Source organism: Serinus canaria, chromosome 3, assembly GCF_022539315.1.
Source record: "Serinus canaria isolate serCan28SL12 chromosome 3, serCan2020, whole genome shotgun sequence".
NCBI lineage: Eukaryota > Metazoa > Chordata > Aves > Passeriformes > Fringillidae > Serinus > Serinus canaria.
In genome coordinates, this window is record NC_066316.1 from 59,419,542 (window position 1) to 59,438,720 (window position 19,179).

Here is a 19,179-nt window from a genome sequence, read left to right on the forward strand (position 1 = left end):
GCTGCCCCAGAGACTCAGCCTTCCCAGGGCACCCACTGCATCCTCCCAGGTACCACTGGAGCCTGGAGAAAGGAACCAGCAAATAACAGCAGGAGCAGTTTCCTCCCTTTCCCCTTCCTTGTCCCTAGCAGTTGGTGATTCAGGGTTAAGTATTTGCTGAGTACCTGCCCTGCCAGGCGGTGCAGAGAGGGTTAAGGTGCTTGATTGACTGTAAGCATGGATGTGACAGACTCCTATCTGATGGTGGGGTGGTTTGTTGGGTTTTTTTTTCCCCTTCTGTAAAATGTCAGCCATTTCCTGATGAGCCTGGTGGTGGTGGTGAATTTCACACCTTTTTTCTTCTCTGTGTGGAAACCTGGGTGTTAATGGTACCGGAGCAGGTCTTGTTTTATAAGGAATGAGACTGCCTCAGAAGAGAGGGAAGTCAGAGACGGGAAAGGAGGTGAGGAAAGGGATCCAAGAAAACTGCCACTTACAACGGGCATTAGCTGGATTATTTTGCTCTATTTTTATTCAGAGCATGTAGATATATTATTTGCCAAGTGCATTTTTGCTATGAAATGTTGGAGTTTGGCTAAGAGCTCATCACAAAAATAATCCCCTATTTTCATTTCAGAGGGAAATTTAGCATTGCAACAACTGAAGATGGAAAGTTGGTCAGTTGAGCAAGTCTGCAACTGGTTGAAACAGAGAAATTTAGGAGAACTAGTTCCTAAGTTCCGTGGTAAGCATTTTTATTGTTTGGGGGGGGTGGTGCTGTTTGTTTAGTGTATCTTGCTATGCATTTTATTGGCACTGCCTACCTTGTTTTGGTTTGGGGCATGTGTGTATATGCTAACCTCAGACTTTTATAGAAATTTATTAGGGTGAGAAGTGACATAGATCTGATAAATCAACATAAGTGTACAGATTTGTTACAGAGTCTGAGAAATCCTGGGGGACGAGATTAAGCCTGTATATAAATAAACACACCTCAAACCAGAGCTGGCAGTTTAAAAGTCCTGACAGGGCCTATTTTGTGTTGTAGAAATCTTTTGAAATAATGCAAATGTAGTGTGCAAATGTTTTATGTTCTACAGAAGAATGCACAAGAAACTGTAATGTGAACAACCTATTTCTTGTGTACTCTGTTAAAAAGCTTTATTTCCTCCATCAGCAAGTAAGAGTCTCTTGTGATTCAAGCAAGGCCTGATTTAAAACATTAAAATTGTCACCTCTGCTTCTGTGTGTTTCAGACTTGGCTCTATGTCAGGGGAAGATATCTGGCCAGTGATTAGGACTCCTGGCACTGCTTGGGAAAGGATGGTGGCAGCTGAAGATGACTGTCAGCAGTACAAAGCATCCTTCCCTTTGACCCATCTTCCATCACCATGTTTTTAGGCATATAGAATGTAACTGTAACTATAAAGCTATTTTACAGTAATGATTTTGTCCCCTTCAATCTGCAGAAGAAGAAATAAGTGGAGCAGCTCTTCTGGCTCTAAATGATCGTATGGTGCAGCAGCTGGTGAAGAAGATTGGGCACCAGGCAGTGCTGATGGACCTGATTAAAAAATACCAGCAACAGAAGAGTGGGCTGGAATCCCTTACATACTGTTGTGAAATGGCTTCTCAAAAATTTCCAGAAATACTCAGTGGGTGAGTTTGTTCGTGGCACAGCAAATATCAGTCTGGGTATAGTTGTGTTCTTTTCATGGCATTTTGAAACTGGCATTTACTAGCTCTTCATCTGTACCTGGTTTTTATATTTTGAGTATCTGTAACAAACGTGAAATGTAAAACTGGGTTCTTACCTTGTGGTTTTAAACAGGGCATCAGAGTTCCTGAACCACGCCATGAATTAATTTAAACTTCCTTCATAGCCAGTGTTCATTTGAATGAAGTACTGTCAAACTCTCATTATAGCTAAGATTTTCTTTGTTTAATATATTAAGCTTTTGAAGAACTTACTTTTAAATGCTTGCAAGTCTTGGAGTAAAGTAATCATTTAGCCAGAGATAGTATTTGTCACCAGTGTATTAAAAGTCAGTTTATCAAAAGAGACTCTGGATTTGGTCCAGATGTAAGCATTTAATAATCCCACAGTGGGATTATTGAAATTTATTTTGAGACTAGATAGATTTTTAGAAAACAGATTCCAGGGAGATTGTCCTCCATTATTATGCTCTGGCTTTTGTTTGAGCAGGTTTTCTTTGTTTGGGGTTTCTTAGGGGAGGGAGGTGAGGGCAGAGTTTGTGGGGTGTTTTTGTTGAGAGTATTTGGATGAGGGGTGTGTTGATTCTCCCATCCTTTACCTCCATTCTGCTCTATTGTAAGTCTTGCAGGGTTATGTTTTTCTGAATGTCTTGGCTGAGGAGAGAAATCCTGACCTCCAAGTGGTCCCTTTTAAACCCAAGAATCCTGGCTGTAGAGAGCAGCTTGCCATGGATCCAAAATGCATTTTTTTTCAAAGGAAAGGACTCTAACACTAAGGCTGCATTAGTCACAGTAGGATTAATCCCAGAGGATTAGAACTGCAGAGCATTTGCCTTCATCCAAAAGGAGTCCAGGTTGTGCACTCTGAGGTGATTAACAGCCCGAACAAAAGCGTAATAAACAGTGATAACCGAGTTACCTCCAAACAACTTGAGCTCGTGAGCAGAACTCAACTGCACAGGGAGATACATCCTCTTGTCCTTGTGGAAGTATTTGTGAAACTCCTGAGGCAAATGCTCCTGCACCATTGGAGGGAAGGGGATTGCAGGAAGAAGACCAAGTCACTGCATGTAGGATTTATCACTGGCCTGAAGTATGAGATCACAGCCAGTCTCAGTTCTCTGCACCAAGGGCCTTTCTATTTGATTTATAGGAAACTCCTTCTTCAGGGGTGGAGGTGTCTGCTGAGAGGAAGACTACTCTGTATATTGTTCTTCACCCAAAGTGTGGTGGATATACCACAATTTCAGCAGGGGCTTCAGAAGAAAACGTGTCCTTATGTTTAGGGCAGTTAGAATGCTGCTTTGGGTATTTCTGACTTTGTCAGGGGTGTTTGCATAGACTGTGTCTCAGATGAGACTGCTTGTCAGCTCTTGCAGGTCAGCCACGCTGTCCCACAAAGAGCACGCAGTTGCAGTAGCATGAGTGCATCACTTTTGCTGTGAAGTTCTGCAGACTCAAAAAAAAAAAAAAAAAAGCTTAAAATATCAAATCCTAGTGAATATTATTTACATTAAAATCTTTCCATATCTAGTTTCCTTCCTTGGAAATTAAGCTGCTGGTATCCTTCTGTTTACAGGGAAGTTGAGTACATAAGCTGCCATTCCTGAAATATTTTTTTGTGTCAGCAAGAAAGACAGAATAGAATTCAAATAAGTTTAGGATGCGTTCAGTCATGATGTAGGATGAGTAAAAAGTCAATAGATTCTGTGCATTTTGGGTTATAAAAAGGTGGAAAATCACCTATAGAGAAAAGAGTATTTTGTTACAAAACTGAAAGTTGTATCTTTATATGCAGATAACTCTGACCCTCTTTTCTTAACACTGCAGTGCTTTTCTTGGTGATGAAATTCAAAATTATTTTTGTCTGTTTGGTACATCTTGAACAAAATCCTGTAAGAATAATTTCTTTTGATCTAGTTCAAGGACTCATGACTTAAGTGCACGAGACACTGTTTTGAACAAATGTAAAATTCATAGTTCTGATAGTTCACACAAGATGTGAACTCACATTTCCTCCATTGCTCCCTGATGTTAGGCTGAATTGCAGTGAATAGAGAAACCATGTTAAGGTTTGCAGTTAGTACCATCCACAGCCGGGTGTGTGGTCCTCCTGTGGTGCCAGAGAGCAGTGACATCTGAGTTTGCATGCTCCTAGCTCCTATCATGCAGGGCTTGAGCCCAGGTGAAAACCAACCATCTTTTCTGTTTTGCGGAATTATTTCTCAGTCAGGCCAGTTCCCAGAACTTGCTCATCCTGCCAGGACCAGTGACAGGGTGGAGAGGACATTGCTGAGGGCAGGGAAGAAATCATCATTGTCACAGTCTCTTTCTGGGTCAGCTGAAGTCACTGTGGAGCCTCCTAGAGCTGTCAGCAGTATTTCCCTGTTGTATTTCTTATACAAACGCTATCCTCAGTGCTTTTTGGTGCACTCCTGGCTGCCACATCTGTATCCTGGTGTCTTTGGCTCATCCTGTGACTGTGTGTGAATTTTGCTGACCTCTCCTCCCTGACAGAAACAGAAACAAAGTCCTTGGCTGGTTGTGGAATTTGGAGTGCAATGGTGAGCACTTTCTGTGTGGAAGTAATAGATTTGGCTAATTAGAATGTGGCTTACATCTCCAGCAGTTTGGATTAGGACATGGAAATAGCTTCCTGTGTCTGTCACTGGTTCAGTGGAAGTGTTCTCAGTCACACAGCAGAAACTGCTTCAGTGTGTATGAGGAGCTCACACAAAGACATTACCGGGTAAATATTAAGCTGCCTTCCACTTCCACAGTCAATTGTTTCTAAGAGCCACACAGAGAATATACCAAGGGCTTTTCTTTGTTGTTTCGTTTCACTGCATGGCTGAAATATATTGTTTCATGGAAAGGGAGGACTCCCCTTATAAATATGACAAATTTTAATGTAATTTCTAATAACAACCTTTTGTGTGTTGAGTGCAGCTGAGGCTGGAACACTTTCTAGAGCATTTTTAGAGTTCTGATGTTCTGAAGAGAGGAGTATAGGGGGAAAAAATAGAGGTTTATGATTGCCATGAATTCTTGGCAGCATAACAGTATCCCCTATCTTAGCTCTGCCTTTCCCCCAGTATGGGGTGAAACTGCTGATGTTGGCTTCCACCAACACATCTACCAAAACAAGAAATAACAAGAATGTGAGGAGGGAGAGAAGTGGACACAAAGATTAAATGGAAAATAGTGGACTGGCTCATAGCAAAGTGGGTATCTAGAGTTTTGTTGCTAGTGATGAGCTAGAGCTGGAGCAAATGGCCAGGAACAGTGGACTGTAAGATCAGGAAGCACTCGGAGATCTGGAGTAATGCAAAACTGACTTGAAGCTTTTGACTTAACCCCCAGAAAAAACAAATTTTCAAGACGCTAGGTAAATAGAAAAGTATTGAAATTCTGCATAATTAGCTCTTTCAGCCCACCCCTTACATGTTGCATTGCAGTGGTTAGTTTTTCCCAGAAGTTTGAGGATGCCAGATCATGAAGATGGATGTTACCCTGCAACTCTGAGAAGGCTGATTTTCTTGGGATTCGTGACTGTGTAGCAATTAGAATATAAGCAGGCAGAACTTTCGACAGTTTTCCTTTTAATTTGTCAGTTTGATAATTGAACTGAGAAATTGGTTATGAGGCATGAGCATATAAAATCATGACATATTTGAGATGTTGCTTTTTCTTCTTTTCTGTTTCTGCCACTGGTATTTTAGAACCCTAAATATCTTCTTTTCTATAAACTGCACAAGACATGACAGTGATTTTTGTTCTTTTTTTCTTTTAGGGCTACTGACAGACAGATGTTCATTTCTTCTGGTCCTGTGGAGCAGAGGTATCAGTGTTCAGATGGAAATGAAAAAGGACTAATTGATCAGAGAGTGCTAAAGCAAAAGTGAGTTTATAATATATTAATGAAATTTTCCTTGCCTTTTGAAGATTACATAAACACTTCGTCTTGCTCCATTTATAGTTTTTATAAAGTGATCTTAATTACTGGAGGTCAGGTTCAGGTATATCCAGGTGTATTTAGAAGAAGAATACACAAGAAGAGAAATTTGTTTGACTGAATGCAATAGCCTGAAGGTGTAATTCCATCCTCACTGTTTTGTGTTACCTCATGCAGAAGGCCAGATACAGGTTTGTCTTTATTTATCTGATTTTTAAAAATCATATTTTACATATGTGCTTTCAACAGCAATCTGACAAATGAGTCATTACACAGTGGAATATGGCTTTTCAATAAATTGTGTGCTTGAGGCATCTTAAATATAGCACTTGGGAAGGTAGGCATGCTGATTCCATTTGCACACTCATTTTCCTTGGTTATCAAAATAAGCCTGCCTAGAAACTGGAGGTAAGACAATGTGATGTGGTTTTTTTCTTTTTCTTTTTTTTTCTTTCTTTTTTCTCCTACCCATGATTTTCTTCTTTGAGATGGGCAGTCATTGTTGACAGAGTGCCCTGTTCCTCTTTCAAGGCAATTATTTCCATGTTTCCAAAGCTTTGTCTGCTTATCATTATCCCCCTTTATTTCCTCCTGTTATAACTTCTCCTCCTGCCATTCTCCCCCATAGATATGATTTCATGCTTTCAAATGTCCTGGTACTTCTGTTTTTAAAAAAGCATCCCAAAAAATTCCAAAGGTCCTGTCAGCATTGTTGTCAAAGAAACAAACTCAAATCACTTGAGCCCTTGGAACAAACCACTAATATGATCCTGCAATATTTAGCCTGTGCTTCTAAAGAATGCTTATTTTTAATTAATTTACCTGGTGGTGTGTAAAGAGTTTTAAATGGGTTGTGTAAATCAGAGTAACCATTACAGAATGCACAGTTTAAATTATTGTTACTTGGCCAGGATTATACTTACGGCCTCTGTCTCCTCATTCATTTCATCCAATCTGAAAAGAAAAACTTAAAATTTTTGGTTGATTGGTTTTTTTGTTTGGTTTTGGATTTTTGGTTTGTTTTAATTTGTCCATGGTATTGGGTTTTTGTGGTTTGTTTTTGGCTTTGGTTTTGTTATGCCAGAAGATTCATGGAGCCACAGCTGTAGTAACTGTATGATTTTGCTGGAAGTGAATTAGTGGATGCTTTTATGGATTATTAGTGCTGATGAATAAGTTCCAAGTTTCTCTGTGTTTCCTGTGTAGGTAGTCCTAACAATGGTGTTAAATATACTCTTCTATATTACTAAATATTACCGAAATATCAAAATTGTTTAAACATAAAAATAAAGACTAACTGGACGAAGCAATTGTATAATTTGTTTTCTTGTATTGAAATTGGGCATACATAAAACCAGATGAGGTTTGCAACCTGTTGCAATGGAATAATGCTTTGACACAATGACAGAAGTAAAACCAGTCCATCTTTTTGTTAATCTCCCAAGAAGATTAATCTTGAAGCAGTGCCTGTCTGTGAAAACAATAAGATGGACACAGAGGACACTTCAATAAATATGTTTCCCATAGTTCTGCTTTTCTGTACTGGAGTACTAGCACTTTTATGGTTCCTGACAGCCTGGGGTTTATCTTGTTGCTAAGACAGAGGCTTTTATTATTTGTAAATACCTGATACTGCTGTGGAAAACCAACCTTTTATTGGTCGGTTTATATGTTCTGTCTGCCTTTCCTCAACATATTTGCTCAGCAAAATGACATCCCTAATGTATCCCTTTTCCACTGTTTCCACTATGATGGTCCAGCTGTTTTCCCTCAAGAGTAATGTCCTGGTACATCTTTATTTGTACATTTATTTTTTCTATAAAAACGTGTTCTGTAGCTCTTGAGTGCTGTGTAACAGGCCTACTGTCTGAATGTCTTGGGGTAAATTGCTCAGAGCATAAGGAGGATAACAGATCTTCCAGCCAGCCTCAACGGGTTTGAAATTCCCTGTTTGTTGTGAGTTTGGAAGATGTGGTCAGTGCTCAGCTAAACCTGGGCCTGGTAAGTGTTCCTATACCAATAAAACTATTTCCAGCATTGACAGAATATTGATGCTGGTGCTGCATAAATTTGAGCTGATAGCCAGGACAACAGACTGGAAGATTTACAATTCCTTTTACCTTTGCCCTTACAAATCTGGCACCCATCTCTAAGATGGCCATGATGGCCTGCATGGGTCATTCATTTCCTCAGTGGAGGAAATGTCTTTAACTAGGCCAGTCCCACACCTTTTTTGGTCAGCCTACAACAACTTCCCTGACTGCTGGGTAGCTGCATCTGAAGTGTCTTTAATTATGATCTGTCATTCTGTTAATGATCTAATCTGATAATGTAGAGAGCTCCTTCCTTTGCCTTCCCTATAACCTATACATCAGTATTGTTCATCTCTCTGATGTGTTTTATCAGAAACACACTTATGCTTGTGCTTAAAAAAAAAAAAAAAAAAAACTTTTAAAGGGGATAGAGAAAAAGAGCAGCTAGCCTGAAAAATTGTTACCTAGTCAATTACTTCAAATAATTTCCCTCCATTTACAGGGCAAATATTACTTTTATATATCATACATATACACACACATGTAGCAGTAATCCTACAATGAAAACTCATCAGACCTGTGCTTTTTTATGCTTTTTCTTAATGTATAGCTGAAGAGTTTCTTAGTTTCTAAGCAAAGACCTTATTCTTGATATCATCACACATACCAGAAATAATTCTGATGATCTTTTTTTCAGTTAGCTCATAAGGACATGAAAAGCTGACTTGAAAAAACATGTGAAGTCTTTGACAGTGGTCAATAGTAGAAGAGAAGTACTGCCTGTCTATTTTGATCAGAAGTACAGATGTCAGATGTGTTTGATTATACCTTTGGTATAACATACCAGAAGAACAATTTCATTTTTATGATTTCTGATCATTTCACTTCAATTGTTATTGCATCTTCATGAAATGTGTCTTATCTGTGCGTTTTGGTTTGGTTTGTTCAGGGCTTGGGGGAGATGCTTTAAATTTAGGTTTTCAATTTATGTGAATGCAAGAATTTCTGCCACATTTGTTTTACATCAGCATTTCATGTCTCTGTTATTGCAGCAGGATAGTTAAGGACACTAACCTACAAGACATAGAAGACTCATAATAATAGCTATTGTCAGTTCTTATTGCCTCGATATTTTGAAGGTCAAGACAACAGGACTCATGGTGTCAGAGCACCTCAGGTCATCAGAGTTGAATTTATTGACATGGTACTGTGAGTCTTCCACAGAAGTTTACAGGAAGAAAGAAATAAATTGCTATGTCTTTTCCACACCAGAAATGAGCAAGTCTTAGAAATGACTTGCGGAAGACACTACCTGCATTGCCTTATTAAGGTCTAGCAAAGTCATAACAGCAGCACAACAAAAATTCCAAAACCCCATAAAATTCTTTGACTACAGTATAACCTATCTTACAGGGGTGAATACAAATAAACCCTGTTTCTTTTAAATGGCTGGATTTAACTGGCAATTTTGTCAGTCTCATTCCCTAAGGAATATTTTTATTTCCCCTTTCTGCCACCCACAGCTGCTGCCCTTGCATGATGCGAAAGTGCAAAGCCTTGCCTTGTGTGATGTAGCTCCTCAGACCCTCAAAAAGCCTGGACTCCTTCTAGAAGAAGGTTGTGTCTGCATCTCACAAACTTTTCTGGAAGCAGATTAACTTTTTCTATAACTGTGTGGTCTTACAGAGCATGATGGTTTCTATAGAACGGGTACCGCAGGGGAAGCTGAAGTGGGAGCTTTCTGGGAAGTGGGCAGCTTTGGTACATCTCACAGCTCCCACATCCCAGCCTTGCTGAAGTTGTGGGTAACTTCTTTTTCAGTCTAAAGGATGCCTGCTCTTGTGTTTAGTGGGAACTAAAAAATAGAAGACATCATCAAGCACTAGGTAGACTGCAAATCCCAGGCTTGAGGGAATGACTGGGAAACCTCATATTTGTGCTCAAAAGTTGGAAATGACAATGAAGCACTAAAAGAGAATGGCATGAAGATCTTTCAGGCACAGATATCAGAATTGTGAATAGAAAAACAGACCCCTTTTTTATCTGACTATTGAGAGGCAGAAAATTATTTTTGTTATTTTATCTTCTCTCATAATTTCTTCCTTTTGATGGAAATAGCCTTTGCAACCTTAAATGCTGTCATAAAATTGAAAGCATATTATACATGTGTTAGGGAAATTGAACGTTTTTTTACAGCCGAAGACTTTTCCTTTCTTTCGCATCTGCAAGTTCCTTGTTTTCTCCTCTGTTTCTTCCTTGGATTCGTTGACATGGATTTTCTTCCAGACTACAAACCAGAGTCTCTTGCTGTTGTGTGATGTAGACATGTGAAAGGTTAGACTTTCATTTGGGAATAATGCGAATCTACTGAGACTTTACCTATGTGCTGGGTTTTATGTGGATATACCAAAAAGGGGAACAACTCATTGATGTCAGCAAATTTCTTCTTAACCTCCATGTCCTCTGACTAAATGGGATCTGAGCTGATACAAGATACAGCAATGGGTGCCTGACTCACAGACTTTAGCAGACAATAAGAAAAGCTTGTGCCACACAGCGCATTTATGTGTGCTCAGTTGGCCTTTAAATCACATTTTGCCCTAAATGATCTAAATAGATCCTTCTTAACAGTATGCTCAGGAAGCTTAAAAACAACAAAATCTTATTATGATTTAGTATTTGATCTTGTTTCTAAGTATCTTGGCACTTCACACAGCTATCTTGATTGAGTTGTCTGTATTGATACCATGATTATTTTTACTGACAGTTAATGCAGGTGGCTCTGTGTGTCCGTGTGATGTTGCATGGCACTGAACTTGGAGGGATGATGCTGTGTTTACTCCCCACTCTTCTCTCCAGCGTAATTTAAAACCATCACTGAATGGTCTGGGTGACACTGCAGATGTGTTACTTTTTGTCTTTTTGGCAGTAAAACAAGGTATTCCATGGGTTTAGGGATGCCAGGGGTTATATAATTCAAATAGATGGGTCTTTGAGGGCTCTTTGTGAGGTTTTTTGGTGTTTGTTTTTTTGTTTGGTTGGCCGGTTTGCTGTGAGGTTTTTTCCATCTGAAGGAGACAAATGGTTCCTCCCAAAATAATGCTGTTTTATAGCTTCATGTCTCAGTAAACACGCTGTGCATGAGCAGAGTAAGGTTACAATGGAGACAGAGAAGGAAATAGTTGTGTGAGACAAGACTGTGACTGAGCACATTAAAGTGGCGATCTACAAAAGCTGAGTGGTAAAAGCTCTGTGAATAGTTGTCTCTTTGCTGAGGAGGTGCTTCTTAGGATGCAGTTCCTTACTGCGGCTAAGCATAGAGAGACCAGCTTGCTTCGTCTGAATTGGTATTTGTTTCACCACGTGAGAAGTCATTTTGGGATCTTAATCTGTGAGAAAACAAAATGAAAAGAATAATTAAGAGCTTTGTCACTGTAGCTCCTTGTAACTTGCTGCAGGATTCCTAGTACCACTGAGAAAGGGTTGTAAGTAAGTCAGACATGTGACAGTGGAAAAAGAGGGACACTGAAATTTTTCCTTAGCTAGCCATTGCATTGATTTAGCTGTAGAATCAAAAGCCTCAAGAACTGAGAGAGAGGAAAAGATGTAACTTGAGATTTTGATGAGATTTTTTTTGCAGTTTCAAGATTACGATCTAATTTCTGCCTCAGGTTAGCTAGAAGAGGTACGAGCAGAAACAGGCTACATGTATTTGTACCTAAATCTCAAAAATGTACATGCACTGGGATTTATGTGTAGAGCCAAAACCTTCCTTGACTGCAGAGGACAGCATTGCAGCTGAACTGAGCTGTTCTTTTAGTTAAACAAGTTTGCATGTGAGTGTTTTTGAGGATTAAGTTTATGTGGAGTTGTGTTTCTTTTCAAACAAGCTTGTATTTCATTGTGAAATATTACAGCACATGTTTAACATGACTTCCCAACAGCCATGAGTCCAGCTAAAACTAGTAAAATACTTAATCTCATGGACTGTGGAGACCAGAGGAATTTTTGGATCTTGTTTGGAGAGCAAGGAATTATTTTGTGTTAGGTAAGGTAAATGAAGATAAGTGAAACTTGGAGTATTTTTGTTGCCATGGCGAGGGTGAAGGGACTGGTGGATGGGAGAGTTGCCATGATTCTCTGATTATTAGCCATCCCAACTGCAAGAAAATTTTATTTTCCCAGGTGACTGAATGTAGTCCAGTGTTCCCAAATGGAACCTGCTATAAACTCCTCCACTTTTGGAAATGGCTTTTTGGCTTCAGTGGTATTACCAACAAAAGGAATTTCAGTGCTGCTTAGATGAAAAATACTGTAAATTTTAAACTTCTGTCCACTTTTGAGCTATATTAAATGGTGGCATATTGAAAACATTATGTAGTAACTTGCAGCCTGCGTGCTACATCACTTCCATCAGGAGAGTTGGTGAAGGTACAGGATGCAAACTTTAGGGTTGCAGAGCTGCTCACTGATGCTACATCAAACACCTGCACTTTGTTTGCATAGGAGGGATTTCCAAGTGATTTCAGAATCTAAGTTGGGTTTTATTTTCCTATTCTTATATTAATTTATCACCAAAAAAGGACATGAACGTGTCTGTGTTGTCACTTCCTGCACAACTTTGCTTTCTTTTGAGGCTGCAAAATACAAACAGAACTTCACGGCACTTTTCATCTACTGGTAACCATCTGTGTCCCATGAAACCTGGTGAGCTTGAAAAGACAGCAGCCCTGACCATATTGTGCCTGTTTGGCGTGGGGAAATGGTAGTGCTGAGTGCTTCTACTGATGCTGGGAGCAGAATACAGCACTGAAGCTACTTTTTTTTTTTCCTCAGCACTGCATTGCCATTCATGGTAGAGCTGGCATTGGTCAGTTATACCAGGGATGTAGAGGTTTTGATAGCCCACAAGATTAAAAAATGCCAAGGTGGTGTGGCAGCATGAGCAGGTCAGAAAGGTTGAGAGTTAGACACCAACCAGCTCAAGGACCTATTGAGACTATAACTGGCTGTTGGGACCCACTTTTGCCCATGTTCTTTCAGAATTGGGGTTTGGGCAGCCAGTGGTGGTAACCTGCCTCAAGCTCACCCCACCTGGGGTGTGACTTCTGTAAATAGTGGTCGTGGTGTTCTTGTGACAAGAGCTGCTGGGCTGTGTCTGCTCTGTTTCCACGAGCTGATGATAACTGCCTTCACCCCTTCCTTGCCTTCCCCTGTGGGAGGACAGCCTTAAATAATGCCATGTATAGTTTTTTATTCAATTAAGCTGTTTGTCTTACTAGAGAGGAAACATATTGAAAATGAAGACAGAAAAAGATGCTTTGCAACAACAGCAAGCCCCCACCGACTTCTGCTTTTTGCTTTCAGTTAGGAAGCACCTCCTGCTGTCTGCTGGTTATAACATTCCACATTTGACATCTGCTTTTTAACTCTGTGTGTATTGATCGCTGCTTTTGTAGGTATTCTTTATGCAGAAATAAAGACAGAAGGCCTTGAATTTCTATGGCAATAACTTTACCTTGTGCTGCATTTTCCCATGTATTTATCTTTCCCTCCTGCCTGCATTTCCATAGAAGAAAGGTGTGCTGGTGATGATACAATCTTTTCTTTTACAGAAAAAACCTGAAATCATTTTTTGCGAGACACAAGATGTTGCAGTGGACAAGTTCTTATGTTTTGCCAGACTTCCCTTACGATGTCAAGTGCATATTAGCAGAAAAAAAATGCCCTGATCATAGTATGAGAATAAGAATTATTGAATTTTTACAAGCAGACATGACAAAATACCTGGAAGGCTCACTGTAAGTCAACACCATTACATTTATTTGGGGGTATTACCTGTTGTCTGCAGACATAAATTTTCAAATGGATGTAAAGCTATTCTCTGATATATTTGCTTAAATAAAAGTGGTTAAGGGCCTGACACCTACTGAAACCAATAGGAAGATTTTATGTAAGCCTTTAAGCTGTGCCCTTTGTTGTTTGGAGGGCAATTGATTGCCTGAGAAATAGTCAGAGATGATTTAATCTAGATCAGTACAGACTCCAGTGTTTAATACTGTCTAGAAAACCAAGTATTTCTTTTCTATCTCCATCTTTTTTGCACAGGTATCCGAACACTCAGCAATACAACATTGTTATCAATGCTCTGCTCCAGGCTTACCCATTCCTTGATGAAGATGGGAATGGCTTTGTAAGTATTGTGGGCTTTTCCCACATAATCAATCACAAGAAAATAATCTAGTTCAGAGGAAATCAATTTCAATTTCTTATATGCTGGCTCTATTCAGAGTACACACACTTGGCTGTGTTTGGCAAATCACATTCTTATTTCATTATGTCAATTAAAGATTAATGCAGGTATAGCTGTACCTCAAAGCTACCATGAGATTATGCAGACCTGTCTGTGGATGAAATCCCTGGTTGCATGTTTGGTATGTTTTCTTTCTGGGCTGATATCTGCCCAGGGATGAAATTAAATCTGATTTTTTTTTTCTTTTTTAAAAACAAAGAAGCCAGCTCTTTAGAAAATTGTCTGTGTGAGGACTAACATGTGACTGATGTTCTTGCAATGTATTGTGATTTTGTGTTAGATATGAAACTACAGCATGCAGTAATACTCGTGGTTTAAAGAATCTAGGTCTAATTTTAAAAAAATATTTAAAAAAATATTTAAAAACAAATTTTGGAATATCGTTGGGGGAAATAGCAGAGAGCAGTGGAAGGAGATGATTTAAATTTGAACTATGTTTTTTTCACTTCTGATTCAGAATATCTGTCTGTGGTCTTGGAGGACAGTGGTCACCTTTTCACTTCACATCATTGCTTTGCCATGTGATACTTTTATACCATCTTGTAAAAGCTGGTGAGGCTCAGGGAAGACTCACATATATCTCACATGCCATTACTGTAGAAAGCAAAATAATTTTGGGAATTAAAAAAAAAGTTGAGGCTTAAGGGTAACTATTCTAGTTCTCCCCTGAGCCCAGGCATTGTTGAACAGAAGAGACTAAAGAAAACAAACACATGTCAAAGAGAAGAGAGGGAGCAAAAGGACCAGAGAGAAACAGCCTGTCCTCCTTTTTAATCAGGATACCTCTCAGAATACCCCAGTGGTGATCCTTGGGCAGGGTCCTGAGTAATGCTGTGGCTTCATCTGGCTCCCTCTGTGATGAGGAGCTGGAAGGATATTCAGTCTGTTCCATAGAGAATTTTACAGCCTTTAACTTTTAAAACCTGTTTTAAAACAGAGATTCCTAGCTAGGTTTTCAAAGGGCTTTAATTGCAGAAGGACCATAGGCTGACTGAAACTACTTACAACTCTGCTCTTCGGGAAATAGTCATTACTTGCTGCATGGATGGCAGAATTGGTGCTGGCAGAAGTTATGCGAGAGATTTCAGAGTGGTTATTCTTTATCTTTTGATCTTCCCCCCCCTTCTTACTAGAAAGCATTCTGGCAATAGCTGCAATAAGTAAACAAGGAAGCTGGAATTAGCAGTTTGCAATATTGCTTGTCTACCACTTTCTGATCCAGCCCCTCTTCACTGCCTGTGTAGAGAGAGAAAAAGCTGCTCAAAAGGTGTATGCTTGCATTCTTAAGTTTGGAGGAGGGTGTGAGACTGAATTAGTATTTTTAATTGGGCCTACTGTTAGGCACACTGTTCTTCCTTCTTGATCATAAGCAGCATAAATACATTTTTTTTCTTGATCTGACAGTTGTGTGTTACAACAGAAACAGCCCAAAACAAACCCTACAATATATGCATAGCTACTTATCACATGACTTGCAGTAAAATTGAATTCATATACCTTTAAGAAGCAAGTGAACACCAAAAAAAAATTGACAACAGTCTTTTTTCCTTGAAAGGATCTTCAGCAATTAAAAAAAAAAAGCAAAGTTTTTGTAGACTTTTCTTCTAAAACTCCTCCAGCTATTAAGGGACTATAATTGTTGCTTTCTGTTCCTGATAATAGTATTAAAAATTAAGAGGTAAAATATGGATTACTGAGAAGTTTTTATACTTTTAAGCTGTTTATCTATAGTAATTGAACAGTTTTTGTTATTATTACAGTTTTTAAAATAATACATTGAAAACACTTAAGAAATTGATCATCAATAAAATTCAGAGGAAAAGGGAACTGATAGGTGAAAAGGAAGTAGAAAGGACGACTAGCACGAGAGTAGTATTTCAATCAAAAATGCTATTTACATTCTTTGTTAAATAGCATTTATATATAAACTTCTGGGGAGGCAGTTCATATAATGTGGTTTTGGTGTTAACATTGGCAAAGGAGGAATAGCACTCTGTAAATTCTTGTTTCCCTGTGGACTCCTCAGGTGGCCAGCTGTGCACAAATGTCAGTGTTTGATAGATAACCACCTCCTTTTTGTGTCTTGTAAAGCTGGAGAATGGGAGACACCAAACATGGCAATTCAGCTGGGCTGGCCTCTGAGAATAATGGTTTCCAGTAGTGGTAGTGCAATAAAGTCATTGGGGACTATTTTGAATACCAGCAAGTCTGTTTTCAATTATTGGACTTATTTTTCCTACAGCTTTGAAAAGAAATTATAACTTGTTGCATGCATTTAGAAACCAAAAGGGCTGAGTGCAGTTTGGAGTACCAAGTTTGGCATTCTCTCTGATGTTCTGGAGCCCACTTCTGCCGTTGAGTATTATCCTTTCTGCCATGTAAAAGCCTCTATACCACTGACATTCATTTACTGCTTGCTATTTATTGCTGTGCCATCTCTCAGTTCCTAGATTCATTTTAACTCTAAAGTTATCATTAAAAGGAAAGCGGTTTCTCAGCCCTTGGGGAGGAGGAGCAGCCACAGCATTTGCTGGGCTCTGCAGAAAGCTGCAGTAGCTCTTAAAGAGATGTCCTGAGAAGGTCTGCCAGTGGTGGGTGTGATTTAACTTTAACTCACAAGTCTTGCAGTTTAAAGCCTTTCACCAGAAATGGATGTGTGTTGGCTGCTGCAGAAACTGCTCTGGGTTCCTCCCTGGCCAGTGTGCATGCCTGTGTGGCTGGGCAGGGGCAGACAGCCGGGCTTCCTGGATGAGGAAAGGGAAAATTCATCCCGTGAGGGATCTTGGGATTCCAGAATTAACATTTGCTTCTGGCAAGGCACAGAAAATCACAATATAAAGAACTTGATGTTATTGATGTACATGGATGGAGAAGCTTTGAACTGTAGATGTCAGCACTTTTATTGCAACATTTTTGCAGAAATGAAGTGAAACGAACAAGTATAAAAGGGAGAGATTTCTGTCAAACATAGAGGAACATGGAGGAAAAACAACAAAAACCAAACATAAGAGCACCTAAAATTACCATCAGAATTTTCATGACAGGAAAAAAAATTACTTGCAAAACTTTGAATATTCCTTTTTTTTTTTTTTTTGGTGGGGTTTGTTTGTGGATTTCTCCAAAATACTGGAGTTTTGTTTCCCAAAATACTTATTTACACCTCCAAGTTATTTTCAACAAATAATTTAAACAATGTGTGTGTTATGTAGAACTATAGTCTAATATTTTCAATCTCATACTGTTGCAATGGGCGGTCATTAAAAATTTGTGGTTTCAAGATTTATTAGTAGATTATTCACAGTTCTGTTTTCTCGGTTAAAAATTTTCCCATTTAATTTTGCAGTATGAAAAAAAATATGCCTCTGTGCCATCAGTCCTTTTCAAAGAATATCCAATTCAGTATAGTCAGGACAATGGTTATGACCCTTAATAAATTAATTAACAAATAAAGTAATGAGTAAGCCACTTATGTACTAGGAATTTTAAAAAAATAATATTTCTGAGGTCAGTCTAGAAGTAGGGATTAGGAGTTATCTAAAATTCTAAATATTGATTTAGAAAAAAATTCTACTAATAGTAAAACTCATTTAAGAAGTGGGGTATCTGGAATGAAATTAATTCCAAGATTAACTTTTGGTAAGAGTACTTTAAAGTAACTACGTAAGGAAATTGAGCAATGCTATCCTAAACTAACATATGATATTTAAAAAAAAATAAAAGTCTTTATTTAATCATGGAATAGTTTATTAGATTTGTGATGTGTATTGTAACCAGTACAACATTTGTAAGTTACAGACATGTAGCTTACATAGAAAAAGTGAAGGTCATAAACACAGCAGTCAAAAGCAAACCGGCATGACACTGTTTCCTTGATGACTTGCAAGATCTGTGTTTTACAAGCCATTTGACAAGGCTTAAAGCCAACAATTTGGAAAGAATCGTTTCCCTTATTCCATTTCATTTCAGCCAACCTTTTGAAAATCCTATGGTTCCAAGACAATATGACATGAGGAGGGAGCAACAGGGCTCCCGGCTCCACACCACTGGCCCTTTTGGCTGGGCTTTGCAATGAGCAGCTCCCTGGAGCTCCTGGCTGCCCAGTGGTGCCTGGGAAGCCCAGGGTGCCGGTGCTGGCATGCCTGATTTATGTAACTGCTGTGCACAAAGTGATTGTTTGCTAGTAAATGACTGATTTTAATCTGTGTGTAATCCTTTCCCTCCTATGTCCGATAGACACAGGCTAATCCTCCCACTCCTTACCAGGAAGGTAAACCTTCCTGGGGAGGTGTTTGGGGGAAGCTGGGGAGAGCAGGAAAATGATAAGAAAATAAAATTGTTGGTTCAGAAATGGTAACAAAAGCATCCTTTTTAGAGCATGCATTGCACACAAGGGAAACCACATAAATGTATGTGCCTGCAGTCTCATCGTGGAAATAGGTAAGTGAGAGGGACTTGCCTAAGTTTATGACAATCCTACTATAGAAATAGATTTAATTAAAATTCTTAATTTATTGGGGGGACTGGAGAATTAAGCAGCTGAAAATTTTTAACTTTATGGGATATTTAAAGCCTTGTATAGGTGTCAGCATATTCTTTCATGTGAAAGAATAAGCAAAAATACCTTGTAGCCAAATAAAGATTTTCAAAAGAAAGAAACTGTGTGAAGCTCAACTACAGGGATGCTTAAAATGTCAGCTGCTAATATATTCTGGGATGATCATGTTTTAAAATATTATAACATCTGTTAAACACTTCAAAGAAGCATTAAACTAAGGTTTTTGTTTGCTTTTCTTAGGAGCCTTAAAATAGCAAGCTAGGCATAAATTTTGCTACGCTTATAATGATGAGGTATTTGCATCAAAATGCGTACGGCCAGAACTGTAAATGTATTTAGGGATCTTAATGGTTCAGGTGAACAACAAGTGGGATTTTCAAGGCAAGTAGTCACCTTACTGCTTCTGAAAAGGGTGCTGAGGTATAATACTCATCTTGAGGCAGTGACTGTGCCTTGTGAGAAGACTGGGTGAGTGGTTGTACTCTGTTTTTAGTCATTAGCTTCAGCTTAGTGCTGATGTGACCTCTGTTCTGGCAGCACCCTAAGCCTGAAGTTTGCATACTAGAAATGCAGAAAGAAAGAACTTGCTTTCTTTCCAGTTCTTGGGTGCTGAACTCTGACTGGCTGT

General features: G+C 39.0%; 1 protein-coding gene across 1 annotated transcript in view; it reads left to right on the top strand.

Annotated features, from left to right (window-relative positions):
• Nucleotides 1-624: 624 nt before the first annotated feature.
• SAMD3 (sterile alpha motif domain containing 3) overlaps nucleotides 625-19,179 on the top strand; it is a 35,535-nt gene continuing 16,980 nt past the window's right edge. Inside the window, exons 1-5 of the mRNA XM_050972675.1 lie at nucleotides 625-724; nucleotides 1,449-1,638; nucleotides 5,489-5,596; nucleotides 13,299-13,484; nucleotides 13,792-13,876. Of these exons, the coding sequence (XP_050828632.1) occupies nucleotides 646-724; nucleotides 1,449-1,638; nucleotides 5,489-5,596; nucleotides 13,299-13,484; nucleotides 13,792-13,876 (648 nt within the window). The 5' untranslated portion in view covers nucleotides 625-645. The remainder of the gene's footprint in view (nucleotides 725-1,448; nucleotides 1,639-5,488; nucleotides 5,597-13,298; nucleotides 13,485-13,791; nucleotides 13,877-19,179) is intronic.